The sequence below is a fragment of the Spea bombifrons genome, chromosome 10, assembly GCF_027358695.1.
Source record: "Spea bombifrons isolate aSpeBom1 chromosome 10, aSpeBom1.2.pri, whole genome shotgun sequence".
In the NCBI taxonomy this organism is placed as follows: Eukaryota; Metazoa; Chordata; class Amphibia; order Anura; family Pelobatidae; genus Spea; species Spea bombifrons.
The window spans coordinates 23,560,860-23,586,364 of NC_071096.1; the positions used below are offsets into that span (position 1 = coordinate 23,560,860).

General features: G+C 42.7%; 1 protein-coding gene across 3 annotated transcripts in view; it reads left to right on the plus strand.

Annotated features, from left to right (window-relative positions):
* RIPOR1 (RHO family interacting cell polarization regulator 1) overlaps positions 1-25,505 on the plus strand; it is a 234,713-nt gene that overhangs the window by 138,356 nt on the left and 70,852 nt on the right. For all 3 annotated transcript variants that reach the window (XM_053449343.1, XM_053449342.1, XM_053449344.1), the window contains exons 13-15: positions 5,302-6,165; positions 16,768-16,904; positions 18,971-19,145. In XM_053449343.1, the coding sequence (XP_053305318.1) occupies positions 5,302-6,165; positions 16,768-16,904; positions 18,971-19,145 (1,176 nt within the window). The remainder of the gene's footprint in view (positions 1-5,301; positions 6,166-16,767; positions 16,905-18,970; positions 19,146-25,505) is intronic.

Consider the following 25,505-nt stretch of genomic DNA (forward strand, 5'->3'; position numbering starts at 1 on the left):
GCACTAATGGTAACATTTCAAATTTGTATCCTTTTAAAAAATGAATAATCCTTTATAATCAGATAAATAATTTCAAATTCATTAACCCATCATAAATACATTTTAAAAACATATCTGTTCACCTATCAGGTATTATAGCCATTATTATTAGGTATTATAGCCATCACGTATATATGCAAGATAATATATTAACACCACAATTTGTTTTGTGTATATATATATATATATATATATATATATATATATATATATATATATATATACACATACGAATATATACATACATACACACACATATACACACATCGTATTTGCTCAATTATAAGACACAGATTTTTTCAGAGCAAATACTCTAAAAATAGCCCTCATCTTACATTCGAGGTCCTCTTCTAATCAGACCTCAAATAGAGGTCTCACTACAAAACTAAGATCCAGATCCCCCGAAGCGCTGCAGGGGACCTAGATCCGCCTCTCTAGCAGCTGCCAGCACTTCCTCTGGGGGCTTCTATGACAGATAGCCAGTGTCACATGGCAGAAGTACCGGCCAGCAGCAGTGGAGGTTGTCCACATGCATCGCGCAGACATTTGTCGGCTGCCAGTGAGGAGGCTCCCCCGCAGCGCTGCAGGAGATCTGGATCCTCCTCTCTGGCAGCCGGTGAACGTCCACCGCTGCTACGTGACCTTCCGGTGCATACAAGCCCCGGCAAAAGTCCCGGGTGGAAGCGGAGGTTGTCGGCGCGCATTGCACAGATGTCCACCAGCTGCCCCCTCTTGATCCCAGGGAGTCTGGAGCACGGGGGACAAGTCTATGGATGCATCGGTAAGCCGGGGGGGTTATAGGGCATATCTGGGGGCAGAGTGGCATATAGGGGGAATAAGGCATATCAAGAGGAGTAGAGTGGCATATAGGGGGTATAAGGCATATCTGGGGGCAGAGTAGCAAGCCGTGGGGCAGATGTGCATAACTGGGGGGCAGGTTGGCAAATAAAAAGAAATAAACAAAAACTGCATTTTTCTCAATCATAGTTTTTATTAAATATGAAAAAATTGTTTACATGTGAATTAATATTTACTAATAAAACGTTTTTTCTATAGGGTTGTTTTATATTCAGGATTTTTCTTTTTTTCTAAATTAATATTCAAATTTTGGGGGGGTTGTCTTATAATCAGGGTCACCTTATATTCAAGCACATACGGTATATCAAAATGCACTGCAACTGTAAACACCTTCATGAGAATTGACCTCCCATACATCAACGTGCCATCATATAATGAAGGGTTACATTTGAAATATCCTGAAGTCAGGATGGAATCCTGACAATTGCCTTTAAGAGGTCTTGGGAGATAAGTTTAATTTGAGGCAACAAGAATTCTTAAAGAGGTCCATCAGGGAAGATGAACCGACATTTCCCATTGGCAAACATTTTTAAACACATCCAGATGGGGCGGGTGCCTCCCATTGCCTAGTCATTCAATGTGTAAGGTCACCAATAAGAGGACGGGATAGGTATTGTCTCCTTTTTTCAAGGATGGTGGGTTTGTATAAGAAAATTTTGTTTCCATTACTTTTATTATTTGGTTTTGAATATGGGGAAATATTTGTTTTGTTGAGGGGTTATCATGTTGTGATCAGATTTACTTTTTGAGAACGTTAACCTGAGTGAATTTGTTTTATAAAATGTATAACATTTTCCTTAGGTAAGGTGTAAATGGTTAATATAGCTGTTGCCTAAATCTAACTATATGAATATTTACCCAGTTGCAAAAGACGAAAAATGTCCCTCGACAAAAATGTCCCTCTAAAATGGTTTATTCTGGAGATTTGGCAAGCTTTTAATTTCCACAATGTGAAATGCAAACTAAGAAACACATAAACTTTTATTTATTGATATATAACATTACACTAATTTTATCCATTTGTAACACAACTTCAAAAAGTAGGAAAGTCAGTAAGTTATTTTACAAAACAACAAGACAAGTACAAATATCACATTACGTCGTCCATTTGCCAAGCGGAAATGAATATGAATAAATATAATGCCCAAATGGGAATATCTTTTTTAGTATGCTCGCGCTTGCCATGCCCAAATCTTGGCTCGAGATGGTTCAGACGAGCATTTCCGCATTTGTCTGGAGAGGAAAGAGACCTAAAATCAGTGCCAATATATTGGCTGAAAAAACCTCCAAGGGAGGATTAAGTTATCCTTTAATAAATCAGATGTATCAAGCTAATATGGTGGTTCATATTTAAAAACTTCAAAACCCATGGTATACTCTGGAATCTGATGCCCTAGGAAAAAATGATTTAGAATATTTTATTTGAAAGTGATTGTAGATCACTTTCTTAGCTTCTTTAATGCCATGACTGGTATACATAGATCCAAGAGCTTAATGGATGTATGTGTAGGGCATAGGCCCTCTATTTTTAATTTATTTCTGAATCTCCACCAGAAATGTAATAATCCGTTTATCAAAAAATTATGCTGCTTTGATTTAAACCATTCTCCCTTCCGGTTCACCGATAGGATTAGACCTATGTCTTGTAGTTGTAGGTCTTCTGCCTCTTGTTTATACCATTCTTCATTCTTGCTATTCCCTCTCCATTTTTTAGTATGTATTATCATAGCTGCATCATGATATTTGAATATATCTGGGAGGCCAATGTCCCCCTGAGTTATATTTTGAGACAGAATGGAGGTGCCAATCCGAGGTCTTATGTTAGCCCAAATATAATTCATCCTTAATGATTTAGTCACTGGAGCAAGATTTTCGAGTTAGTCTTGTATGGTAGGGTAGGCCTTGGAAAATCTTCCTTCTTGTTTTGTATGGATCCGTAATGACTGGAAGAGAATGATAACGTCTCTTGGGACTTTGGTGTTAGGTTAAGGAGTTAGGTTTGTCTCTATGAAACCGTTCCATTATAGAAATGTTTTTGTCAAATTTAAGACCCAAATCTAGAACGCCTTGTTTTATGTCTTCTGGGATATCCCGGATCCGTATATTCAGCCGTCTTGATCTGTCTTCTAGGTCACTTAATTTTTGTTCCACGTTTATGATTTTGGCTTTCATCTTCTCAATTTGATCATGTGATTTCTTCCAGTAAAACATATGTAATCCATCTTCTCTTCTATTGATTTATCTTGCATTTATCTTTGAGATATCCTGTTATCTTTGAGAGATCATCCAAGTTAGGGGATATTTCTGTTTTTATTTATTCTAAAAGAATATCTAAGCCTTTTTTCAAATCGTCTGGTGAGATGGATGTTAGTTCTTTAGGTTCAGTGATATCACCAGTTACAGCTACCGAGGATCTTCTGGGTTGGATAAAGTGATGTTATTAGAACTATCTATATTTTCAGCAGATAGTAAGGAAGCACTAAAGTGCTGCGTTGGGACATTGGAGAAAAAAAGCAGGTACATTTTTCTTTTTTTTTGGTCTTGCATTTTTCTTCCTTCTTTTCTCTCTTAGAAGTAGGTTTATTATCTGCAGGTTTTTTTGTTAACCATCTTAGGAGAGAAGGTGAGTCGGATAATATCAGATAAAATCCAAATAATAGTTTGCCTCCAATTAGTAGCTGTTCTGCTAGGCTGATCTCTTAAAGAAAAAAAATCAGGCTTAAGTAGATCTAACAAGTATTGCTTTAGCCTTCTGAGAACGGCCCAATTATCCCAATATAAACTATGAAATTCAGGAAAAATATATGTACAATTGTTGCAGGAATAAGTCAGCGCTTTAAGGTCGCAGGTTAAAAAAAAAACACACTTTACAGATCTCAATCATCTGTTCTGTATATGTCATAAAATCATCTTATATGTTCATTTTTTTTCATTTTTGTATTGTATCAATCAGTATTTCCATCCAAGAAGAAATATTACTCACTGCGACCTTAAGAGGAGATATGCTTCAAAGGCAAGGTGTGTTCACTGTAGTTTTCCTGTGAGCAGCAGAGCCTCTCAATTGCTAGGGTTATCTCGGGTTAAAACTCCTTTTCTCAAGGAGCTCTTTTCTCAAGCTCTTTCCGTCGTTAACTGCTTGGGAAGCCGGGGAGGCATTAGCCATTAAAAATGGCATGGTGAACCAGGCAACTTCACACTCCCTCCCGTCCTGCTCCCGGTAAGCGACAGCAGCAAGCGATGTCAAGCCGCGCAAAGGCAGAGTGGAGGGTTAACTCTCATATCGAGCCAGGCAGGGGAGGCCAGGACGGCACGGATGGAAGGGGGGTACGTTTTTGGTTTTTTTTTCTTTGCTCCGCCTCGGCACTCACTTACGGAGTGTACGAGCGTCCGTCCTCACGCCATCTCCAATCTCCAATCGCCCTCCTAAGAAACGCATTTATAATTATAGCACTCTGGTAACTTACAAACCTTGACTTGGGTTCTTAGAGCTCATTTAAATTGGACTTACCTTCTCCCCCTCATCTATCTGTATGTCCACCCACTTCCTGCTACTAGGCCATAAGCTCTATAGGGGAGGAGGTAAACTTCCTTCCAAATGTATTCATACCCATTGTACCATAGTCAAAATGCCTATCGAGTACTGTACTTAGTACATGACAACACTTACATTCAGTGGCGGCTGGTGGGTAATTCCAATGGGGGTTCACATGCTGTTGTTCCCTCTCTACGAACACACAAAATAATGTCACTTTGCGCCTTGCGTCGTTAGCCCCGCCTCCCCGCTCGCATCAGTCACTGGGGAGGGCGGGAAGACTCCGGGGATCAAATGGGCGACTCTGCAGCAGTGCGATAGAAGAAAGAACTATAAACAGGCTGCCTGTTCACACCTCTTTCTTGCATAGGCAGGCAGGCTACATCAGCGGACAGGATGCTTCATATTAAATCTATGTTTATTATAATACATTTATTATTTCCACTGCTTACATTCGTTAGTGCTTGAATAAAAATATATACATCCGCTTGTATCCCCATGAACACTTAAACAGGTAAATTATACAATCCAAGATACAGATAATGTATTGTTTACTTTTGAAGCACTTGCCTGTGGATGGATGTGAAACTAAATATTTTCTTGCAGCAGTGCTGGCGGCACAAAAAAATCATACACTGTGCCTTTATCAGCCAGCTTGCCTTTCAAACAAGGGCCTTTGGTAAATTTGCAAATTATGGTAATTTTTGGTTTCCAAGAATAATGCTAATCTCTCATTTACTCAATGGAAATCCAGTGTCATATATAATAATGTTAACGATATCAGCTTTATGTGCTCCACTGTTCACCTGTCATATTTAATGTTTGTGAATTATCTGTTTAAAGCACTTAATTGTTGATGTGATATTTTTTAGAATATGATACGCCGACAGGATGAGCATGAAAATGGTGCTGCATGGTCCATCTCATCAGAATCGTCTGATGATTCTTCTAGTCCCCAGCTATCTAGCAGTGCCCGCCGTGCCCCAAAAGAAATTGTTCAACCAGAAGTTCAGGATTCTCCTCCAGATATAGAAATAGCTTTTTTGCAGCGGGGTGATCCTTGGAATAGGACCGGTTGTGCTGCCACACAAGATGAAGATGATTATGACCAAAATGTAGCAAAAGAAACAGTTGAGGTGAAGAAAGGAAATGTGGCCGATGGCTATATGCCATATTCCAGGACATTAAGCCATATTAGTGAAGTTAGCTTTGATGCTGGAGACTCCCACACATTGGATGGTCCTGTTATCACTCGGCCTGACGACACTGTTAAAATCTCACTAAGCAATGAAGACGCCGCTGTTATGCCCATCACTGGACAACCTCAGTTTGCTCAGGAATTTAATTTTACCACACTAAGTACTGAGATGGAAGCTAATCTAGTCCAGGATAGTATTCAAATATTCCTGCCTATGACTACTGAGAGATTAAAACTGGAATCGTCCTCAAGTAGTGAGGCTGTTACTTTGGTTGATGCATTCAGTAAAGATTTAAGGGATACGCACGTAAGAAGCATGTCTGTATCTCCGTTTCCATGTTTGGATACTGTTCTTGAAAAGCACGAGAGTTCCATTACAGACATAATAAACGCTGAAGCAGTTAAGACAAAACCTGTTGACATTGGTCTGAATGAAGCCTTCAATTCCTTGAATGCCTCACTGGATGACTACAGAGGACAGTTCCCTGAACTGCAAGCTCTTGATCGTGGAGTCCAACATTTGGAGAAGATACTTATGGTGAGTATATTAAGATGTGATTTTTGCATTTATGTTGTTGTTAGCTTTGATGTTACTTTACACCTGTATTAAATTAACATATATAGTTCACAGTTAGTAATGTGTATCAACAGATAAAGTAACTTTTTGAAAAATGGCATAATAGCATATATGTGACAAATACTTTTCTAAGTGTTAGAATATACAGTTTGAAGAACAGCCTATGTAATGCCCATTTCAGAATGATATATTTAGCGTAGGAGTAGTATTGTGGCTTTTTTTTAATCTACACTCCACCAGTTGACTTTGAAAAGGTTAAAATGCCACTGATACATTGTGTGTTTTCCTCTCTGTGCATGTGTTTATTTCGCTTTTCTATGGTGTGTTAGATGTCTAAACATTTTAAGATAACATTTTTTATGAATTCATCTAAATTGTGATAACTTGTGTATAATATTGACTCACTTCTCAAAGAAGAAATTGTTTTCTATTGCTCTGTTGTACAAATTGTATGGCTAGCAGTGTAATCTGCAACTTAATATTTTATATGGGGGTGTAACACCAGTAAAGGTATAGACAGTTTTTTTAATTGAACCCCATATAGATACATCTGACTCATCATTTAGTATGGTAAAAAAATACCTTTTCGGTTGTAATGTGTACACACTTAGTGTTGTTCAAAAATAGCCAATCAATTCACCGCACTTAAACTATATCCTTAATAAAAAGGTTACAAAAATGCTACCGGATGTACTTGTGTAGAACTGAGTACACTGACCGCAGTAAATTGGGACATATCCTAAGGAATTAAATTTGATGAGTAGGATGGGATATTTTTTATTTGTAAAACTAAGCCTACCCACCAATCCACCTCTCAATTACCAATCCACCCCAATTTATAACAAAAATCCCCCCAAAGTTTACTAAACAGGAAAAAGTGTTTTACTCTCCCCCAGCCTCACAGTCAATGTGATGCATTGGCAGAGATGAATTAAACATAATGATTATAGTGACAGGACAGAAGTGTTACTTATGCATTTTTACCTACATAATATGGTTAACATAAGGAAAACAAAGAACCAATAAAAAACAAGTCCATAAGTCCATAAATAGCCCCTTAGAACTGTCCATTTCCTCTTCTTTGATGTTCTGAACAGGTAGCACATGATCCTATCCAACAACCAGAACCGCAACAGCCAAGTTCCCCTCTCTCATCAGATCTCATAAGAGATTAATCCCCATCCATCTTGAAGTGCCAATAGGTAATGAAAGCATTCAACGCACAAAGATTTATGACTCCCCGCTCTTCTTCCGCACCAAGAAGATACTGCTGACAAAAAATGGCGCGCCCGCTCGATCGCCCACTTGGCCTGCAGCGAGAACAACTCCACATGCACTAATACCTGTGCATCCCCGGCCATCCGGATAGGGCAAGGGGGAAAAGGTTGACGAGGATGGGAAAGGAATTCTAAACAAAAACCCTGCACACATTGCAGAACCCAAGGATCTAGGGTGAGAGACTCCCAGGCCGGAAGAAAGTGAACCAGGGGTCTCCTCCTCTGAAGACCTTACGCATGGAAAATTGAGCCTTGTTAAACTACGTGAAAATGTTGACGTGTTGATTTAATTCCTTAAGGAACTTGTCGCCAAACAAAAGGCCGTTGGCATCAGGTCCCAGCTCTTTAGGAGTCAACTCTGCCAGCTTGTAGTCCAGCCTGAACAGCACAGCTCTCCTACATTCTACGGAAATGGCCGCATTCGCATTGCCCAATAGGCAAACTGCGCGTTGAGCACACTCTCTGATCAGGAACGGATCCGTTTGGGCTGAGTTATACGGCCCTGCCACTAGAGGCAGAGCCAGACAAAATGGCGGACCGCTGCGAGAGCGGCGGGAATGGCTTTGAGCAGCGAGGAAACAAGGCAGCGGTCTGCAAGAAACCCGCAAGGGGTCAGACACAGAGGGGCAGAGGCACGGCACCCCCTGGCGGACAGCAGACCATGTGAGGCCCGAACTGCGGCCCCACAGGCACAAATGCAGAGCACTGCGCAGCAGGCCAAACAGCTAGAGCACAGGTAAGGAGAAAAATAAAATTAAGGGGACACTAGAAAGATAAAGTTAACAAAACCAGATGAGCCACTATAAAAAACCCTGGTGAAAAAAGGGAGGAAAAGATCCACAAAACCAAAGACAATACGATACAATTAAAGAATAATAATAACCCATAGAATAAATCAATAAAAACACCCAAAATGAAACCTCACAAATGACAACGTGTAGCACACTATAAAAGAGGGTGCTCATCTTAAGGCAGCAGCAAAGAAGAGGAAGTGGTGTCAGGGTCCGGGGCGAGAGAATCCTTGCCGCAGTAGCTCACCTGAGTACCCGCCGATCCAGCTCCTCCTGGATCTAGCTCCTTCAACTGTGTCTAGGCGCGCGTGCACGCACGCCCCTCCTGCCTTTTCTAGTTTCCTGCATGACGTAGCCTGGGGAACACACATCAACCGCACCACGCAAGGAGGTGGGGCGACATTTAGTGGAGGATTTAAAAACTGGCACTGAGCTTCACTCTGCTCAGTCTCTGATATTGCCTTGTCCACTAAACCTTCCCTCATCTCCTGGAAGGTAGCCTGCGTACTGGGTTCCTCACCTCGCTCCTACCAGCCTGACAAGTGGACAGTTCTAAGGGGCTATTTATGGACTCTTAGGGGCTTGTTTTTTATTGGTTCTTTGTTTTCCGTATGTTAACCATTTCTTTGCTGCTGGAGGTTTTAGTAAAGAAGATGATGCAAATATGAAGCCTCCTGTCTTGCCATAAAATTTCAAAATAACAGCCCAACTGGCAGTTAGTTTTCATTCTTTAATATTAGACCCTGCTGCCGATATATATTATTAGGCCCTGCTGCCAATATAAATTAATATTAGACTCTGTTGCCAATATATTTTATATTGAAACAATTGGACCCTAGGAAAGCATTGAGAGGTCCTCTCCCCCGTAATCATCTCCAGAGTCCCTTTGTCCCCTCATTCACTAAGCCACACCTCTTTTAATTACTCCCTATAGTTCAGGTATAGATCAAATAAACAACACATGTAACCAGCACGTGCATGTATAGATCAACTGAATAAGACATACAAACCCTGTGTTTGCAGGTATACATAAATAATGTAGGGAAGCATACCATAGCAGGTATAGATCAACAGAATAACAAACAAACCCAGTTTTGCAGGTATAGATCAACTGGAAATCACATGTAAACTCAGCACTGAAGGTATAGATCAAATAAACAACACATAGAAACAGCACTGCAGGTAGTGATCAACTGAATAAAACATACAAACCCTGTATTTGCAGGTGTACATAAATAATGTATGGAACTGTCGGAGAACTTCCAAGTACTTCTATATCTTGGGGTTCCAAATTGTATAAGTATCATGATCAACCAGTTTGAGAGAAATCAGATAAACAGACAAGAGTGTTTGTATAATAAGATTCCTGTTTATTATGATGCATTATGGATATATTTATATGATCATTTATCAGTGAAGCCGGAAATAACGCCCTATCCTAAACCAATCATAATGCATAAAATAGTACTATGCCCTTATTAGTAAACATGTTTATACAACTAATAGCGAAGAGGATCAGGCTGACTACTTGTTGATGTATCCAGACAAACCTTGTACTTAATATCCAAACAAACTGGTCTTACCAGAGAACAGAATATGGGACATAGATCATCCTGTATTCTTCCACAGAAGCATAACATAGCAGATATAGATCAGCAGAATAACACAAAAACCCAGCTTTGCAGGTATAGATCAATTGGAATAAAAGTGAGAAAGTCATTTTTTAACAAAAAAATCACCATATTGTATAATTTAAACTAATGTTAGTGTTAGAAAGCCCTCAGCATGGTAGGGATGTCAGGCATGCCTTTGCCTCCCTTGCAAGGTTCTTTGTACATCACTGCACGCTTTACTCTGTCCATTTTGGAGCCCCAGATGAAGTGGAAAACTGCTCTGTTGATGGCTCGGTGTATGGTTACCAGCACGGGCCAGTCCTGAGCCACGTAATTTCACTTCAATGGTAAGGTCTCTGAGGCTTCACAGTGCAAATTTCTGCTTTACTTTAGGAAGTCTCTCCTCCCAGCTTTTCAGGGCCGCGCTGTCTCTGCCTAAGCAGACTCCCAGGATCTTTAGGAAGTCAGGCTTGATGGGAAATGGCATTGGGTTGGAAGTCAGGTCCCACTGCCCGAACAGCATGGTCTCCGACTTCCTGCAGTTGACCTTTGCAACTGAAGCTTTGCTGAAGTCGTTGCACATCTGGACGAGCATTCTCACCGACTGGCGGTCTGCACAGAAGATGGTCATGTTCTCCATGTCCACTGAGGCTTTTTTTTTTCTTTTGAGAGCCCGAGGTCGTGCTCTTTGGTCGTCTTCTGTCGTGCATCCATCAAATTGTGAAGGCCACAATGGAGCCGGTCCCCAATCTTCGTCTTCTGGGGCATGCACTCCCCGAAAGGATATACCCATGGTGGGCCAGATCTTCTAGGATCTCCTCGAAAGGAGATCCACTTAAGTCTTCTCGTCCTCCCCTACGAAAAACTTACTAAGGGGAAGTGGGTACCAGAAGGCACATACCACTCCCCCCACCAATACTGGTCTGAGTCTTCGGAGCTCAGCTTCACTGTGGCTTCATGCAACCCAATGGTGTGTAACTCATCGGAAACCTGAAATCAATCATGCTCTGAATCAAAAAAAAACGAAAAGTGTCAGTGCCAAATCAAAGTGCCAGTGAAGGTATCACATGCCCCAGCCAGTGGCCACCGAGGCTTACCCCAATAACAAGATGGAACTCGTATTGAGGTAAAATAGGAATTAACTTTACTGAGGTAACAATCACCACCAGCCTCTCAATAGGCTGGTGGTGAGTTATGACCAGCATGCATCACACCATATGTAAAACACAATATGCAGATCATATGCAAATTAGCTATAACAGAAAACCACACTTACACAATCCTGCCATCAATAATACTGGTCAGAGGTCAAAAGTGCACCATGTGATGAGGACAGACACATTCCATGTGGTGTCATTCACATGAATGAACTAAGTCAAGGATAACCGCTTCTGCAGTTCAAGGGAAATACCTGCATTGGGTAGTCTCATGGAGTTGGATGGCTCCTACGGAGTGGGGGGATCTCAGAGGACTTCCACAATGTTTAGTGAAGCCTTTTCCTTCAGAAGCCTTTATCTACACTTTGTTCAAGACACTCATTTTTATCTGTCGTGCACCATATTTTCAACCAACGATCCAGAGGAGGGGGCTAATGTTTTCAGACATTCTTTTTGGCACATTTAGTGGACTTTCTTTAAGCCTACATTTCCAGATAGCTTAAACATATTAACATAGTTAACTATTCAACCCACATGTGGGTTTGGATCAACAGCAATGAACAGATATGGGAAAGGCTGAACTTGATGGACGCATGCTTTTTTCACCCTATGTAATGTATGTGCTTCAGAAAGCCATCCCCTGCTCTGGTTTAATGCTCACTTGATATGGACAGTGGGAACCATGTGAACAGAAATGCCATACATTCTCAAGCTTGATTTGGATGAGGAAAAAGACACTGGCTTTGGTTGAAAAGTGCTGCCAGCAATGATCACATGACTCCCTTTCACATTTCTCCATTCAATCGTAGGTATTCTGCTTTGAGTCATGAAGAACAATAGCTTTTTTTGTAAATCAAAATGTATTCCGTTTCAGAAATAAAGAACTTAACAACAGGAAAAAAAGTACAAAGGTATCTAATGAGCAGGAGAAATGCAAACAGCAATCAATGAAAATTAATTAATTAGGTATATTATGCTGTTTGCATTCACCCTGCTCAAATGATACATCAAGATATCTTCCTGATTTCCCATGAATCTCTGGGGGAGGGGGGGGCAGAGGACCTTCTCAATCCATGAGGATTTTCTAGAGAACAGAAAGTCCCCAGGGGGGAGTCTGCCTTGCTAGCAAAGCTTCTCAAAGGCTGTCAGCTCCCTGGTCAGTGTATGCTTATAGGGAAAAGTCCTAACCTAATGGGACACTTAAGTAAAGCGGAGTCTCTTCAACCCTGTGGGTCATATGTCAGGAACTAGCTCCATCATTCTATCCTGGGAAGGGACCAGGGAGCCATCTTGAGGAAATTCAATGATCCCCTCTCCATGCCTGCCAGAAAATCTAGATTGCAAAAGAGAAGGGGCAGCATAGGTGAGGGGCATGATGAGAAATGTCCACCGACCTGCCCAAACTGCCAAATGTGAAGTGTTACCCAGAAAAAGGGGTGCAGAGGGATCACCCTCCTAACCACCTGAGACGTGAGCCAAAGATCCCAAGGAGATCAGAACCAGGGATTGCTCAAAGCCAATCCACAATTTACATGGCGGACCAGCACACCACTAGAGAGTCCAGAGCAGATGGTTAGCCTAATAATATTTTTGAATGTCTGTAAGAGCTAGACTTACACTTAGCTTAGGGAGAGTTAATACACTAAAGTACAGCCTGGGAGCCAACCCCCCAGACAAATTTAAGCAGTTATGGTTTGTGCTCCTTGAAAAATACACTGCATGCGGCGTGGAGTAAAAAGTGAAGTCCATTTCATCTGTATGCAATGGCCTCCATCAATTAACTAGGTGTTAGTTATGCTGCATAGAAGGGATGTCCATCCTTGAGTCTGATGGAATATTGAAATTCCCTCCCAGCACCAATATGCCCCCTTAAACTCAGCAAGGAACTTAATGATAGAGGAGAAGGCCTTATGTTTCATATTTGGGAAGTATACATTGGCTAAAGTTTAAAGGGTGCCCGCTATATTTCCGTGGACAAAGAAGAACCTGCCTCCCGAATCAGTTAACTTATCAAGCAGCACAAAGGGATGTGCTTTGAATAGAGAATTGCTGCAGCCTTAGATTTGTGTAGGGGTTTATTGCTATAGAAGGCTAGAGGAAAAAGATGATTGCGCAATATCGGGTTCATTGCCTCCCCTGAAGTGTGTTGCTTGTACAAAAACCACAGAGGCCTTTCTGAATTTAAAATCTCTCAGTGCCCTGGACTGTTTCTTTAGTTGGTGCAGACCCTTTATTGCATTGATGGCGTTTATTGTAACAAAGGTTATATCTTCCCGGGCAAATGCCATCTCCAGCCACGATGCTAAGGAACTTGGAAAAGAAGGAGATAAGTGACAGTAGAGGATGGATAAAAAAGGGAAGCAAAAAGGGGGAGAAAAGGGGAAGGAGAGAAAATCTAAAATGTATTTAGGCAAGGAGGGAAACCCCATGTTACCCAGGAAGGGAGAATGTTGTCAGTGGACAGTGGAAGGCAGAGGACCGCCTGTACTTTTGTAGATATTTATAGGTTCCTGCCTGTTTATTACAAATTAGCAAGCTGGAATTATTGACAGTGAGACATAACAAATTACATCATTAATAACCTTACTAATGATGTCACTGGTTATAGCACAAATAACAATTACAAAATAAATCACCTAATCAGTGACATCACTAGCAACATGAAAGAGCCAGCGCCATTAACTTTACAAAGCACTACTGCAGATCATCTGACAACACTAACTTTACAACTATTTAAAACTCTAGTAGCACTTCAGTTCAATCCAGAGCACTGACAGTATGCCATTGATATAAAAGCCACCAACCCAGAGTCACTGGCAGTGCAACAACCTACATTGGTACCCTCTTGATAGTAAAGATGCACCAATAACCAGTCACTCAAATCAAAATGTTGCACTGTAGTTTAATTTCTGCCTCATTATCTAACAAAAACTACCTCTGATAGCCCTCAGTTCAACAGTTCATAGACATGCCAGAATTGCATATGACATCATATAATTTCAGCATTCAGCATCAACTTTCAGTGCCATTGATGATGTAATGTTTTATGTCATCATTATATCAAATCTGATGTCATTAGCAAAAGCACAAGGGGGAGAGAACTTAATTTCAAATAACTTTATCTTGTATTTCCCAGCTTGCGTTCCTTTTAACTAAGAAATTAGTTAAAGTTTGCCATTCACAATAGTTGTAGATCATGACACGTGCCAACAGGGGCGTATCCAGAGCAGGAGGTGCACTAACACACACCCAGACACTCATACAAACATAGCAAGACAAAGACACACTAAAATGCACACACCAACACACCAGGCACTCTGTAAGGCTCATACCTCACAGCCTGGCCCCATACATCACTCCAGAAGTCATCCAGCCATTGAGTCCTCCTGGAATGAGGCACTTCTCTGGACTCTATCTGGATTAATTCTGTTTCGGTCTACAAGACACCTTGAAAGATCAACTAGGCTGTGTCGGAGTGCCCCACCACCCTGGAGAGACCTATACAAATAGATAGTTATGTGAGCATTGACTCGAGTGAGCTATGGTGCATAGACCACCCAGGAAACATCCCATGTTCAATATCACTCCTTTGGCAGCTCCATCACTACCACACCAACAGAAGAGCCAATGCAAATAGGTATTTTCAGGGGGCTGCTTACTGCCACTGAATGAGTTTAAATGAGGTCCTTACATATTTGCCTATACTGTGATAAGGGAGGCCACATACTATGTTATTGGTCTGGATGTCCCTCTACTGGGACCCACAGCTCCTGCTCCCCCCTCTCTGTCTCTCTTTCACTACAGTAGAATAACCAGCTCTACACATACATCTGAATGGTTGACTCTAGAGCCATTGGTTGCTTTATGGAAATGGCACTTGCAGTGAAACAACAGATTCCACGCCCCCCAAGACCTGCCCCGTGCATGTTCAGTTAGTGGATGGCTGGCCTCTGGTCCTGTTACTCATGAAACTTCTGAAATTTTTGTGTTACTCTGGGCACTAGTAATCAAGAACTCCCCAAGTTTGATTTGGTGCAATCTCCTCTTTTTAGATTATATTTGGTGTTCCATGGTTGAGACAGCATAACCCAGGGACATTTTCTTGGGGAGACATTGTGTACCTGTAGCTCATCAGTCCCCCCAGGGAATTTAGTGCAGCTTGTATGTGTTCCTCAACCAGCACTTCCAGAGGTCCTTGGTTTGCATCACGCTGCTTTACTCACAGGACACAGAGAAAGACTGAAGAACTTATAATGAAAACATTTTGGTGGTCCACCTTGCGACAAGATACCGTTGCTAATGTATCTGCTTGCCAAGTCTGCCCCTCTGGCAAAGAAACCAGACATAACCCTGCAGGCCTGTTACAGCCTCTGGCTATTCCTTCAAGCTCATGTACTTCGTATTTGAATTACCACCACACAAGACTACACAACTGGTTTTGGTAGACCGGTTTACCAAAATGGCACATTCTATTTCAAACCGATAGACTATCGAACGCTGCAGCCAGGTACAGGGTGTCTCCCTGTTCTTTGCCAACTATGGTTACTGCCCTATCAGGTTACCTGATTCACCTATACCTGGACCAGTTCCTAAGGTAATTCAAGCGTCTTTAAGAACTGATCTGTAATTTCAGTTGTCTGTGTTGTTTGCTGAACAAAGCACAAGAGAGTGGAAATAGTGTCCCCGATATATATATATATATATATATATATATATATATATATATATATATATATATATATAACCCTTTACTGTTCTATTGGCTTCGCTACCGTTTTCCTTTAGTTAGATGACAACTACCATATGCATTCAGTTTTTTACATCTCCTAAGTGACACCACACATGGCGCTATTTCTTCCACATCTGCCTTTAGTTGCCACCTCTGCCATCTAATTCTTTGCTTCTTCTGTTATCACAAGGGATTGGAGTTGCCAAAGAAGAGGAGGGCAGGCTTACAGCCAAGCATAACAGCCAAGAGGGTGGGGTCTGCAGCATCATTAGTGAGGTCACTTTCAGCAGCCCTATATAACTTCTCAGTTCCCTGCATATGGTGCTCAGTTATTGTAATGCTCTTGCTGTGTTACACTGTGTCTTTTGCTTTATACTCTTGACCTTTGGTTTGCTTGTCGCCTGCCATTCTGAGTCATTTCTGGATTGAGTTACACAGTTCCATCCGCATATATAGCATGATAAGATACCGAAGGGCATATGTTCACACATACCCAGACAAAGAAACATGTTCACACACTAACACAACCAGACACACAAACATACCCAGAGAAAGACATATGCTTACACACTGACATACGCACACACACACCAACATGCCCAGAGACACATCCCCCAGAGACACATGTATCTTTGATGCAGCTTGCCCAGGAAGATGCCATGGTACTCCCACAGGGTCATGCAATGTGACGTGCAACGTAATGCAACTCCAGGTGTAAAGTACATGTGTCGGGACTACCTCATTATCAATACTCCCGGCGCATGCTGCTGTCTATCTCAAGGGGGGGATTGTCTTCGATCCCTAGTGCGGGACAGAAGGTTTTCAAAACATAAAAAATGTAGTCTGTAAGTCTTGGTCATTCTGATTGTGTTTTTTTGTGTTAAATTAATACAAATATGAGTTGATATTATTAAGAATTCCGTAGAACAAAATACTGCACCCTTGGTGATTTCTTTAAAAATGTTTATTTATTTCATCTCTGGTTTATACCTACAGCTGAGGAAGGGGGTATTGAGAAGCCGTGTACCAAGTCTTACAGTGGAAAATGTGCTAGAGAGTTTTGATTTCCTAAACACTGCATCTGACATAGATGACTCTGAGTGCTCAGAAGAGGAAGGTGCTCGGAACGTGAGGTGTGTACTGTATTTTCCTAATAAATCTTCAAATGCTAATCTAAAAAATACATTGCTATTATTTGTATATTTTTTTATTTGTAAATGAATTCTGCTGGGCATTTATTTTTTTATAATTTGGCAAATGAAGATGAATCCACACATTGGGACCATATTAATAAGAGGAGTTTAAAAAGGATGAGGGAAATGGATTATAGCACAGCAGGGGACATTAGGAGAAAGTCATTAACTTCTGTAGACAGAATTCTTTGAAGTCCAATAATTGTATGTGGTTATTGTGAGGCAAGAAGAGGAAATATTATCTGTCTAGCACAGTGATGGGCAACCTTTTTGGCGTGGTGTGTCAAAAATCGGCAAAAAATCGAGCATAACTCGCGTGGTGTGTCACTTCGACAAAAAAACATAATTTTGCGCAATTTATAGTTTAAACTACAAAAATGTATAATTGCAATATATAATAGTATTTAATAAACCAAAAACAAATTATTTAACATACCTGCTTAGTAACTACTTACCTTTCAGGAGTCCTGCGGTGGAGGTGCAAGGCCTCTGTCTCCCAGCTCTGCCACTGTATGGAACAGTATAGAGTGATGGGAGTTATGATGTACTTTAGAGCATAATTATATAATGAAAAATACATTGGAAATGGTACAGCATAACACCCATCACTCTCACGCATTTACCAATCCGCAATTACCAATCCACACGCATACCAATCCACACATATATACCAATCCACACACATACCAATCCACACACATATACTAATCCACACACATACCAATCCACACATACACCAATCCACACACATACACCAATCCACACACATACACCAATCCACACACATACCAATCCACACACATACCAATCCACACACATACCAATCCACACACATACACCAATCAACACACATACACCAATCCACACACATACACCAATCCACACACACATACCAATCCACACACACATACCAATCCACACACACATACCAATCCACACACACACCAATCCACACATATACCAATCCACACATATACCAATCCACACATATACCAATCCACACATATACCAATCCACACACATACACCAATCCACACACATACCAATCCACACACATACCAATCCACACACATACCAATCCACACACATACACCAATCCACACACATACACCAATCCACACACATACGAATCCACACACATACACCAATCCACACACATACACCAATCCACACACATACACCAATCCACACACACATACCAATCCACACACACATACCAATCCACACACATACACCAATCCACACACATACCAATCCACACACATACACCAATCCACACACATACACCAATCCACACACATACCAATCCACACACATACCAATCCACACACATACACCAATCCACACACATACCAATCCACACACATACACCAATCCACACACATACACCAATCCACACACATACACCAATCCACTCTTACTGTATGCTTTCCTACCTTTCCTCTTTTCTCCTTACAGCTCCTTTTCCTGCTCTTCGCTCCTCTTCTTCTTCAGTTCTTCTGTCTTCTTCCGAGGGCACGGGGTTCAGAGGGCACGGACAGCGGTGGGCGCGGCTTCAGTGTTGTGCGCCGGGATCTGACAACAAACCCCGGCGCACAACAGCTGTTGCCGCGCGGAACGCAAGGGAGCGGTATCGGAGGTCTTTAACAGACCTCCGGCTCCCTTGAGTGATTTTAAGCCGGGTTCCCTTGCTGTCCGTCTCTGGAGGGGTGCCGGCAAGTTGGCACCCCCCTGATGAGCGGCACCCGGTGCGGACCGCGCCCCCCGCTAGGTATGCTACTGCACGTCCCGCCCCCCCCCCCCCGTTCCTCCAGCACAGATTCTTTCATCCTCGGCGGCCGTGCAGGAGCCGAGGATGAATCGCATGAAATCCTGCGCGTGTCACCCCAAATGGCTACGCGTGTCAGCACTGACACGCGTGTCATAGGTTCGCCATCACTGGTCTAGCAATTACTCTCAGCTACTTAGAACAGTGACATTGCAAAATTTCATTTTTATTTTTTCAGGAATATGAACATTGGTCAGTTAGCTGAGGTAACAGACTCAGAATGTGAAGGTTCAACGCAAGATAATACAATTTGCAGTGATGTTGAGAGCAACCTGGAATCTCTGAGCACCGGAAATGAACATCTAGATGAGGCATTAGTCATGCATCTCAATAACTGTAGTAGGCTGCTACTGGTAAGGCAACATCACTAATAATAACATTTAGAGACTAACCGGTTCAAATAGTTGATAAAAACAGTGTTTGAAATCTATGCCTAAAGTTAAAAAAGTTTTGCAGTTGAAGGGTAGACTCTTTGTGGGTAGGAAGTATCTGTCAAGGTTACCCAGCTGATGACTTAACAAGCTGCATTTCCTTCCCTGAGTCAGGTTACTCAGCTGATGTATAATAAACTGCTTTTGCTTCTCGTTACCATGGTTACTCACCTGGCTGCTATCAGCCAACCCCTTCTAGGCTTTGTAAAGAGTTGGGCCCATTTCCTCCCTGCCATTGTGTTTGTTTTACTTCCTATTACATTCTTATGTATTACCTCGCTTCGTCTGATTATGCCCTTTGGTTACTGACCCTGGCTTGTTTCTTGGTTTTCGTCTTTGGTAATTTTGATAGGGGCAGGTCCACATGGACATGTTAGAACTGTCAACGGTTTTAAAAGTCCAGCAGATTTACTGTGTGGTTCTTTGGCGGTAATGTCCTTACATAAAGCATGCCACTAAAAGACTCTTCTGATGAGTTCTTCTGTCTTTTTGTACCCGCCGGTGTACCCACAGGTGTTAAAGTAGTTGGGATATAGACTGGTTACAAGAGGCCATCATGGTTCACTGGCTGTGGTACTTGTTGTCGGGGGTTGTTGAGCACTGCTGGTCCATAGTTCACAGTGTGTGATGAGTGGATAGAAAATGTCCTTTGTGTGAGACCATTTTACTTCTCTCAGTAGGGGTCTCAGTTGTATCCGACAGTCAAGGAAGGGCATTGGCTTTACCATTTTTGGAGCCCGGTCGATAAGTGATGTGCATGTCCAAACGAAGAACAGGGCCCATTGTGCTTGACAGAGTTTTAGGTGTTTTGCTGTATGGAGGTACTCCAGGTTATGGCGGGCTGCCAGAGAGGAGGATCCGGGTCCTCTGCAGCGCTGTGGAGGATCCTCCTCTCTGACAGCTGGTGAATGCCTGCGCGATGCGCATAAACAACCTCCACTGCTGGCCGGTACTTATATGGCGGAGCACCGGAAGGTCATGTCACGCTGGCGCCCATAGAAGCAGCAGCGGAGGTTGCCTGCGCAAATCGTGCAGATGTCTACCGGCTTGCCAGAGTGGAGGATTCTCCGCAGTGCCGCAGGGGACCCAGATCCTCCTCTCTGGCAGCCCATCGTAACCTGGAGTACCTCCATACAGCAAATCTGGATCTTAGTCTTGTAATCAGACCTCTAGATTGCATAAATTGGGGGGGGCTGGTTGGGAAATAAAGACAAGAAATGCATTTTATCAAAGTTTTTTTTATTCTGCTGTTTGTATTTAACATCATTTGTTTATTAAATTTTAAATAAATGAAAAATTTACATTCATATTTTTTATCCGATTAATCGAAAAAATAATTGGCCAACTAATCGATTATGAAAATAAACGTTAGTTGCAGCCCTAATGCCAACCATAAGAGTGTTGCATTAATCAAGACGGGAAATAAGTGAATGAACATGTTTTTGTGAATTCTTTGGTGAGGAATGGTCGGATGCGAGAGATGTTTTTTAGGTGAAAGCTTGTGTGGGTTCACTAAATGAGAGAAAAGTGAGATAAACGTTTACAGCTAAACAAGAGCACCACAGAAATGTTAAAATAGGCTCAGCCCAGAAGGGTACAAAAAGGGAAAATCAGCCTCGTCCTTAAGGGGTTAATGTTATTAAGGCAAACATGCTTACCAAATGGAATTATTTCTTAAGACTTATCTCTTTAAGATTCCCATGTCTTGAATATAGAGTGACCACATTTTATTTTTGCCATTTAGGGACACACTATGAAGTTCATTAGATTACTTACTCAGTTATATACCTTATTGTTTGGAAACATAGATCAACAGAATAACACAAACACCCAGCTTTGCAAGTATAGATCAATTGGAATTCACATAAAAACTCAGCATTAAAAGTATAGATAAAACCCCCTAAATTAGAGGCATAGATCACTGCCCACATACAACCTGACAAATTTACATCTGCACCGATTCTCGTCCTCCCCGACCCATAGTCTCCTTATTTCGTAGAGGTGGATACCTCCGGCAGTGCTTTGAGAGCCATGCTCTCCCTAAGACGTGGTGAGAGACAACTTCTCCACCTAATTGCCTACTACTCGAGGAAACTATCTACTGCAGAATTAAATTAAGACGTGGGGAATAAGGAACTTTTAGCTTTAAAGTTAGCTCTGGCAAAATGGCGTTACTTACATTGACCAATGTAATATGGAATATCTTAGATCTGCACAACGTCTTCACCCTCGTCAATCTAGATGGGCATTGGTTTTTTCCACGTTTTCCAGCTCCACTAAGCTGGATTTGGTAGGCCTCCGCCCCAAATCAGCCTGCCTGTGCCACCACTGCCCATTTAGCAGCCTGCCTGTGCCACCTCGGCCCCTGAAGCAACCTGCCTGTGCCACCTCTGCCCCTGAAGCAGCCTGCCTGTGCCACCTCTGCCCCTTGAAGCAGCCTGACTGTGCCATCCCTGCCCCTGACGCAGCCTGCCTGTACCACCTCTGCCCCTAAAGCAGCCTGCCTGAGCCACCTCTGCCCCTAAAGCAGCCTGCCTGAGCCACCTTTGCCCCTAAAGCAGCCTGCCTGTGGCACCTCTGTCCCTGAAGTAGCCTGTCTCTGTCACCTCTGCCCCTGAAGCAGCCTGTCTGTGCCACCTCTGCCCCTAAAGCAGCCTGCCTGAGCCTCCTCTGCCCCTAAAGCAGGCCTGCCTGTGCCTCTTCGGCCGCTGAAACAGCCTGCCTGTGACACCTCTGCCTCGAAGCAGCCTGCCTGTGAAGCCTCGGCCCCTGAAGCAGCCTGTCTGAGCCACCTCTGCCCATAAAGCAGCCTGCCTGAGCCACCTCTGCCCCTAAAGCAGCCTGCCTGTGGCACCTCTGCCCCTAAAGCAAGTCTGCCTGTGCCTCTTCGGCCGCTGAAACAGCCTGCCTGTGACACCTCTGCCCCTGAAGCAGCCTGTCTGTGCCACCTCTGCCCCTAAAGCAGCCTGTCTGTGCCAGCTCTTCCCTGAAGCAGCCTGTCTGTGCCACCTCTGCCCTTGAAGCATCCTGCCTGTGCCAACTCTGCCCCTGAAACAGCGTGTCTGTGCCAACTGCATGTGCCACCTCTGCCCCCCCCAAATCAGCCTGCTGTGCTACCTCTGCCCCCTAATCAGCCTGCCTATGCCACCCCAATCAGCCGGCCTATTCCACCTCTGCCACCCCAATCAGCCTGCCTGAGCCACCTCTGCCCCCCCCAATCAAAGACTTGTGTGGGTTCAGTAAATGAGAAAGAAGAAAATTACTGCCAAACATGAGCACCACAGGAATACTAAAACGCCCTTTATCTCAAAGGGTACAAAAAATAATTGTCACAAAGGTGTTAATTGCTGCAAAAATCTCCATAAAAAGATTGTGGAAAAAGCAAAACATACCTATTTGGAGCATATTAAAAAATCTAATGACATACCAATTAGAAATGGAAAAGGGTTGGAATATGACGTCTGATAAAGGCTGGGTGAAATGGAAAAAATATATTGTGGAGGGTGAAGTTCCATAAGAATGAAACATAGTAACATAGTTGAAAAAAGGCCTAAGTCCATTAAGTTAAATCCCTCTATCTATCTATTCTTTCTGCTTTTGATTCAGAAGAAGGAAACAAAACAAAAAAACAGATTTCATTATTTTTTGCATTTTACCACTTTATGGGGCAAAAATCCTTCCTGGCTCCAAAGGGCAATCAGATACATCACTGGATAAAAAAATTGTAAAATATTAATGCATATTTAATCATTTTAGCTCTCTGTATGTTCTGTTTTTCTAAAAAAAAAAAATATACACAGACCCTTTTTGAAGACACCTATTGTATGTCAGTGAATTCCATACCTTTATTGTCCTTACTGTTAAGAATCCCTTTCTTTACTGTCTATGAAATATTCGCTGTTCCAGTCTCAGAGGACCGACCACCTTTTGTTGTTTGTGCATTTTGGTTACTGAACAGGTCACTGGAGAGCTTTTTATATTGTACCTGCTTATATTTACACAATGTTATAAAATCCCTGTAAGACGCTGTTTTTCTAGTGTATATAGATTCAACTTTTTTAGTCTTCATAACTAAGATTTTCCAACCCCTTATTACTTTTGTAGCTCACATTTGCACACTTTATGGTTCCATAATGTCCTTTTTAAGGACCCTCAGGGTGAGGTCTTACCATAAAGAGGCAAGATGATATCCTCCTCCCATGAATCAATATAATCGGACCACAAATAGAGGTATAAGGCATATAGAGGGTATACAGCATATCTGGGGGACAGAGTAGCAAGCTGTGGGGCTGATGTGCATAACAAGGGGGAGCAGGTTGGTGAATAAAAGGAAATAAAATTAAAAAAAATGCATTTTTCTGAATCCATAGTTTTTATTAAATATGTAAAAATAGTTTACATGTGAATTCATATTTACTAATAGAACTTTTTTGTTATAGGATAGTCTTATATTTAGGCTTTTTCTTTTTTTTCTAAATTAATATTCACATTATGGGGGGTCGTCTTATAATCAGGGTTGTTTTATAATCTAGCAAACGGCCGGACTGGCCCACCGGGATACCGGGAAATTTCCCGGTGGGCCGGAAGGTCCGGGGGCTGGGCGGCCATGAAGACAGCCGCTGAGCTGCCACCAGGCTGCCCGAAATCTAATCAAAGCGGCCGCTGGGTGCTGATGCGGTCGGCCGGCATCAGCACCCAGCAGCCGTGTGCGATGGCCGTCTAGTGATGGGAGCAGTGTGAGGGGTGAAAGCTCCGCCCCCTCGCACTGACCTTTCACCCCTCACGCTGCTCCCATCACTATGCGGCAATCAGATTGCTGGGAATGTAATCTGAACGGCCGGTGCGTGCTGATGCCGCCGGCCGCCTCTGCTTTAATACTTTTTTTTAACTTTATATGGCGAGCCGATCCAGCTTACCATATAAATAAAAAAAAAGTGTTAAAGTAGCTCCGGCCGGCGGCATCAGCACGCACCGGCCGTTTAGATTACATTCCCAGCAGCCTGATGGCTGCATAGTGATGGGAGCAGCGTGAGGTGGAAGCTCCGCCCCCTCGCGCTCAGACTGCTGCAGCACCGGATGTCAGGTCAGTGGCATCCTGTCAGCATAGAGAACAGTGTGCAGCTGCCAAGAAGTCAAGAGAAGTAGAAGGTGAGTAAAATAATGTATTTTTTGTACTGTATGTTTTTTGTATTTGTTAAGAACAAAAAAAATCGGCATGTGTGTGTATGTAAGTGTGTCCCCCTATATGCCACTCTGGCTCAGAAATGCCTTATACCCCCCTATATGCCACTCTGTCCCATGATATGCCTTTTAACCCCCTATATGCCAGAGTTGCATATAGGGGTATAAGGCATTTCTGGATGCAGAGTGACATAGGGGGTCAAAAGGCATATCTGGAGGCAGAGTGGCATAAAGGGGGTTAAAAGGTATATCATGGGGCAGAGGAGCATATAGGAGGGTATAAAGCATATCGGGGAGGCAGAGTGGCATATAGGGGGCATAAGGCTTTTCTGGAGGCAGAGTGCCCCATGATATGCCTTTTAACCCCCTTCATGCCACTCTGCCTCCAGAAATGCCTTATACCCCATATATGCCACTCTGTCCCATGATATGCCTTTTAACCCCCTATATGGCAGAGTGGCATATAGGGGGTTAGAAGGCATATCATGGGACAGAGTGGCATATATTATTTTTTATTTAATATGGCAAGCTGGATCGGCTTGCCATATAAAGTAAACAAAAATGTCCCATGATATGCCTTTTAACCTCCTATATGGCAGAGTGGCATATAGGGGGTTAGAAGGCATATCATGGGACAGAGTGGCATATAGGAGGGTTGAGGCATATCAGGGAGGCAGAGTGGCATATAGGGCGGGTATAAGGCTTTTCTGGAGGCAGAGTGCCCCATGATATGCCTTTTCACCCCCTTTATGCCACTCTGCCTCCAGAAATGCCTTATACCCCCCTATATGCCACTCTGTCCCATGATATGCCTTTTAACCCCCTATATGCCAGAGTGGCATATAGGGGTATAAGGCATTTCTGGATGCAGAGTGACATATAGGGGTCAACGGCATATCTGGAGGCAGAGTGGCATAAAGGGAGTTAAAAGGGATGTCATGGGGCAGAGGGGCATATAGGAGGGTATAAAGCATATTGGGGAGGCAGAGGGGCATATAGGGGGCATAAGGCTTTTCTGTAGGCAGAGTGCTCCATGATATGCCTTTTAACCCCCTTTATGCCACTCTGCCTCCAGAAATGCCTTATACCCCCCTATATGCC